This window comes from Thermomyces lanuginosus (assembly GCF_041956635.1).
Source record: "Thermomyces lanuginosus strain ATCC 200065 unplaced genomic scaffold VTN49scaffold_36, whole genome shotgun sequence".
NCBI lineage: Eukaryota > Fungi > Ascomycota > Eurotiomycetes > Eurotiales > Trichocomaceae > Thermomyces > Thermomyces lanuginosus.
The window spans coordinates 63,854-69,853 of NW_027192370.1; the positions used below are offsets into that span (position 1 = coordinate 63,854).

The 6,000-nt window shown below is 51.6% G+C and overlaps 2 protein-coding genes across 2 annotated transcripts; one reads left to right on the forward strand and one right to left on the reverse strand.

Moving 5' to 3' along the window:
• Positions 1-504: 504 nt before the first annotated feature.
• VTN49DRAFT_5811 (uncharacterized protein) lies at positions 505-3,363 on the forward strand (the record flags this gene model as incomplete). Its single annotated transcript, XM_069413910.1, has 3 exons — positions 505-958; positions 1,017-3,219; positions 3,276-3,363. The coding sequence occupies 3 exons, from the start codon at positions 505-507 to the stop codon at positions 3,361-3,363; spliced, it is 2,745 nt and encodes a 914-aa protein (XP_069266035.1).
• Positions 3,364-3,491: 128 nt separating this feature from the next.
• VTN49DRAFT_5812 (mitochondrial 54S ribosomal protein uL23m) lies at positions 3,492-4,237 on the reverse strand (the record flags this gene model as incomplete). The annotated part of the gene is made up of 3 exons (XM_069413911.1): positions 3,492-3,717; positions 3,782-4,072; positions 4,140-4,237. 3 exons carry the CDS (start codon positions 4,235-4,237, stop codon positions 3,492-3,494), a joined length of 615 nt encoding a protein of 204 aa, XP_069266036.1.
• Positions 4,238-6,000: the final 1,763 nt, after the last annotated feature.

Here is a 6,000-nt window from a genome sequence, read left to right on the forward strand (position 1 = left end):
AGCAGCAAAATCGGAGCAGTTGTTGATTGAGATGAGAATCACATGATTGAGAAATATTAGAGGAGTAACCCGATAGGTATAACTTTGCTAACCTCTGTCGATCATATAATCAGTTATCGAGTTATCAGCATCTGATAACGAGCTGTCATGGCATGACAGCACTCATCGATGCCCGTCATCAGGCATTGTTTTCTACGATCGGCTTGTGATGATGGATCTTTTGACGTGGCCATCAACGGCTCCGTGACCTGCGATTCGACTTCCTGTGATCGGGTGTTGGCGGTTCGATTGTCTTCTAGACCTCGGCATATCGTTCATCTCATCTCCGCATCATCGAATCCTCCGCCATTTGGAGATCGTGACAACAATCATTCCGACCAGCTTTCTCCTCACGCCAAACTTCTCCTCATCTCCTGTCCCTCATTCCTCTTATTCTTCTCGAAGCTCGTTTTCACCGCTCTAGCATTCTCGCTGCTATACGTTTTTGGCTGAAGGTGCTTCGTCATGGGCTCGAGCAGCACCAAAACAACGAAGTTGCCTTTAGTACCCCTGGCTCGGGACACAGTCCTGCTGCCAGGGTTGACTCTCCGCATCCCTCTGACGAATCGTCCTGACCTCGCGAATCTATTGTCTACGTTACTCAACCGCAATAAGCGTGACCTCAGCTCGATCTCTATCGGCTGCGTGCCATTGGCCTCGCCTCGTCTGTCCAAGGATGGGCGACATTTGATCGATGACGGCCAAACGGATTCGGATATTGATGACGTTGTGGATGCCGGCCAGGCGCGGAAGGATGATCTGTTTCGATATGGGACCGTCGCTAAGATCGTCGGTCTCCAGAGACGCATTCATTCGGAGCCGTATCTTCTGGTGACTGGTGTTCAGCGGATGACTGTCGTCAAGGTCCTCCGCGATCGCCCATACTTTGAAGCTGAGGTGCAGCTGCATAGTGAACCAGGTGAGAGGAATCTTTTCGAGTCACCCGTCTTCAATATGGCTGACATCAACTGCTACAGTTCCGTCAGCGGAATCAGACTCCGAGATTGGCGAACTCTTTCAGCACTTGAAGCAGCTCTCAAGAGAGCTTCTCGCCCTTCTACGGCTCGTTGCTCTTCTGCCTACAACGTCATCGAATCTCTCCCCCACCGTTGCACGTAGGTTCGAAGTCTTCATAACCCGCACAGATATAGCCGAAGCTGGGAAGCTGGCGGACTTCATGGCGGATGTGGTGGATTCGACCTTCGAAGAGAAGTTACGTGTCCTTGCCTCGTTCGACATCAAGGACCGTCTAGAGTTGGTCATCGAGCTGCTGGATCGGCAGGTTAAGAACCTCAAAGGTAACATGAAAATTACCTCGATCACGTCGACCGAGATCCCGATAAATGGAACGTTCGGCATTGGTCAGCTTGATCCTAGGCGGCGCTCTCTAGTTGGCTTGCCGACAATCACACCAGCCGGTGCCGCAGGGGGCGGCGAAGACGACAAAGAGGCCAACGAGATTGACGAACTTCAGCAGAGACTAAACGAAGCGCAACTCAGCCCAGAAGCCCGCAAGGTCGCAGACCGGGAACTCAAGCGGCTACGCAAGATGAACCCGGCCAATGCAGAGTACGGTGTGTGCCGCACTTACTTGGAAAATCTAGCGGACATTCCATGGTCCAAGGTCACCGAGGACCAGCTTGGACCCGAGACGTTGAAGCGTGCTCGGAAACAGCTGGACGATGATCACTACGGCTTGGAGAAGATTAAGAAGCGATTGCTGGAGTATCTTGCAGTCTTGAAGTTGAAGCAATCAGCCAACAAGGATACCGATCGCGAGATTTCCGAGATCTCCGAGAAGTTGGATTCCTTGGAGAAAGACGCCTCTGTAGCTCCGGATGTCGACAAGGAAGCCTTAGCGGCCCGGCTGCAAATGCTCAAGACCAAGCGAATGGTTGACAAGTCGCCGATTCTGCTCTTGGTTGGGCCCCCAGGAACGGGAAAGACCAGCCTGGCCAAGTCCATAGCAACGTCTTTGGGTCGCAAGTTCCACCGCATCTCGCTCGGCGGTGTTCGAGATGAGGCGGAGATTCGCGGCCACCGCCGGACCTATGTTGCCGCTATGCCCGGCCTGATCGTGAACGGACTGAAGAAGGTGGGCGTAGCTAATCCTGTGTTCCTCTTGGACGAGATCGACAAGGTTGGAGGTCCGAACTTCCACGGCGATCCGTCGGCGGCCATGCTGGAAGTGCTGGATCCAGAGCAGAACCATTCCTTCATGGACCATTATGTGAACATCCCCATTGATTTGAGCAAGGTGCTCTTCATCGCGACGGCGAATTCGTTGGACACAATCCCGCCGCCGCTGCTCGATCGTATGGAGACGATCGCGTTGGCCGGGTACACAACGCTTGAAAAGCGACACATTGCGCGACGGCACCTGCTACCCAAGCAGATCCGGAGCAATGGCCTCTCAGAGGGCCAAGTGGTCATGTCGGACGAGGTGATTGACAAGATCATCACAGCGTACACGCGTGAGTCCGGGGTGCGCAACCTCGAGCGGGAGATTGGATCTGTATGCCGATATAAGGCGGTGCAATACGCAGAAGCCAAGGACGGCAGCAGAGCGGATTCGTACGATCCTCGGGTGACTTTGCAAGACCTAGAGGATATCCTGGGTATCGAACGGTTCGATGAGGAGATCGCCGAGAAGTCATCCCGGCCAGGCATCGTGACGGGCCTGGTGGCGTATTCGACCGGCGGGCAGGGCAGCATCCTGTTCATCGAAGTGGCAGACATGCCGGGCAACGGGCGGGTGCACCTGACGGGCAAGCTGGGAGATGTGCTGAAAGAGTCGGTGGAAGTGGCGCTTACCTGGGTCAAGGCACACGCATTCGACCTGGGCCTGAGCCACGACCCCAACGAGGACATCATGCGCAACCGCAGTATCCACGTGCACTGCCCATCGGGGGCGATCCCCAAGGACGGCCCATCGGCCGGTCTGGCGCACACCATCGCACTCATCTCGCTCTTCTCGGGTAAGGCCGTGCCGCCGCAGATCGCCATGACGGGCGAGGTCTCCCTGCGCGGCCGCGTGATGCCAGTCGGCGGCATCAAAGAGAAGCTCATTGGGGCCATGCGAGCGGGCGTCAAGACAGTGCTTCTCCCGTATGCGAACCGTAAGGATGTGCGGGATGTGCCGAGGGAAGTCCAGGATGGTCTCGAGATCATCTATGTCAAGTATGTTCAGTCCAGTTTCCTGCCGTTGAATATCTGCTAACGGGGCATCTTTCCAGGCACATTTGGGAAGCGATCCGCGTTGTCTGGCCCAACGCGCATTTCCCTGGCCAGCAGCATTTGGAGGTGTTTGAGAGTCGGCTCTGATTGTACAATCATATATATGTCCCATTCTATACATGATTGAATATGGTCATTTTCGGGTGTCTGTATGAATGCAGAATAAACCAATCCATATGTAATAATACACGACAAGGGCAGAGAAAAATTGCATATCATGACTTTGGCTTGCTCAACGATGGAACATTTGGACGATTGTAGTTCAGACCCAGAGCCTGCCAGGTCGGTCTCCAGACGGCTTTCCCTTCTAGCAACTCCTTCGCCTGCTTGGCGTATGCCTCTCGGTCCTCCTCGTCTGGTTTGAGCGTGGCCTGCGGCTGCATCTTCTCGGACATTTCTCTTTGGAACTTGGCTGCCTTGTGGAATTGATCTTTCTCCCATCTAAATAATTCACCATCAGCATAAACTTTATCATCACCAGGAATGAGGGGGGGAAAACACATACGGAGACATATCCTTTGGCGGATCCGGCCAAACAAACGGCTCCGTCATCTCAATCGTCATACGCTTCTTGGACTGCGGTCGCCGCAAGGGGCCATAGCCGGGCCGACCATCCCGGCGCTCCCGCGTGACTTTTTGCTGCTCGATATAGCTCCGCACCCGGATCACGTCGACGTTGTACACACGCTTCATGTAGTCCTTCATGTCGAGCTTGTTGAAATGGAGCGGGACGTAGAACGATGCGAACCGCGGTGGAAGGAATGGTGTTCGGATCAATGCAATGACAAAATCAGGTCTATCCTAATTGTCAGTTGACTTTTCCTCGTTCAATGGAATAATGGCTGGAGGCGAGGTTCACTGACAGAAAGATTTGTTTCCGCATATGCAGCGGCGCGGTGGCCGGTACCCAGTCTTTTGGGTACTTGTAGCGCCTGGCAAATCTTGCTAATGCGCGCCCCATTTTTGAACTGTATTGTCCTTGTTTGTTCCCGTTGCGATTGTGTCGCAATCGGCGTGTTCTGGATAAATTGATGCTGCTGCTGCTGTTCAGCTTTGTTCCTGCGGATCGGATAGAATTGCGCAAGTGGCCGCTGCGGACACCGTAGATTTGAGTCACGTGAATGCCAAACGCCGAAATTGTTCTAGTACTGGTGACGCGCGCAGGTGCACGCATGCCCTGAAACGAACCAAACGAACCAAACGAACCAAACGAACCAAACGAATCAAACGAATCAAATGAACCTCGAATGACGTGCGAAGAGCGAACTGCGAAGTAATTACTCCGTACTGAGTACGGAGTGAAAAGTGCTCATTTCGCTAGCCTTACCTACTGCTGGGGGGATCACGTGATAGTATATTTGAAGCCGCCCACTGCTCGGGAAATCACGTGATAGTACATTTGAAGCCCGCCAACTGCTCGGGGGATCACGTGATAGTACATTTGAAGCCAGCCAATTCCGCTTTCCTGCGGCCTTCGGACCCTTCACTCACTTCGTTCGTTTCAGGGCACGGTTTAAGTTTAGCGTATCGGGTACCTGGACCCTAATAGCGGGAGAGCCAGCAAACGGTACCTAGACGACAAAGGACATCATCAGTCTTTCACCCCTCTGATAATATTGGCACAAGGTCAGGATAATATGATTGATATCACTTTTGTCTAATATTGTTTTTAAATTACTTTTTGACTTATTTTCTGTTATTGACAGATAATCCGAATCTGCCTAGTATCTCTCTGCTGCTTCCTTCTGCCAGATGCCCAGATGGCAAGGGCAACCCCGTTACCCTAATACTACAACTTAATGGCCCGTGTGCTTAATGACAAACATGGGATGCGTATCTGGACTGTTGGACAAAGAACTCTGGCCGTTTGTGCTTCATCCGGAACTGGTTTGCTCTAGGCATAACCGAAAAGTGTGTGTGTCCTCTTCCATGCTTGACCTGTAGTCAAAGATGGGTTCTCCTGTCGTTCGCATTTCTTCCACTCCCATTTTGTATGTCTTCAGAGCCCGATAGCTTGTCCTAGTCAGGAGGGACGGGGACACTTCAACCCCCTTCTTCCTCAACCATGCTAGCGACTACTCATCACTTCATTCGACAGCATTTGAGGCCATCTCATGATTCGAACAACTATCTATACCAACTCATGATTGAAACAACCTGAGATGAGGGTGCTCTCGCCAATCAAAGCGACGTCCTGAATCCTTGTTTTGTTTCGGAAGCAGAAAGCTCAGCTAAGCGGTGAGGGAGATATATATATATATATAACAGAGTACCAACGATGAGGTTTACGCTTTATTCAGTTTTGCATGTCTGATAACAATCGAGTCGGACACGATTGTTCGGGGCCAAGCAATACTCTAGCAACCACTTCGAATCAGGCCCGTAATTTGGGCGCCTGAAGAGTTTGGTGGCGTTCTACATCCGAACCATCTTCCTGAAGAAGGAGCACTGGCCATCCATTTCAAGTCGAAAAATCTCAGAATATTTTCGAACAAGTCAGCAAGGAAAACACGAAAATCATCCAGAATGAAACAAGACGGGAAGAGATACTATTCGAAGCGTGGAATTCGGCTATGATGCTACGAATACAAATTCGAAGGAACTGTTGAATGCTCCAAGGCAACTTCAAACAGTTAAGAACAAAGTCGTTGAGAGAATGCAGGTTAGCCTCCTTCAAAAGATCAAAAAAAAAAAAAAAAAAAAAAAAAAAATCAATCCTACTAG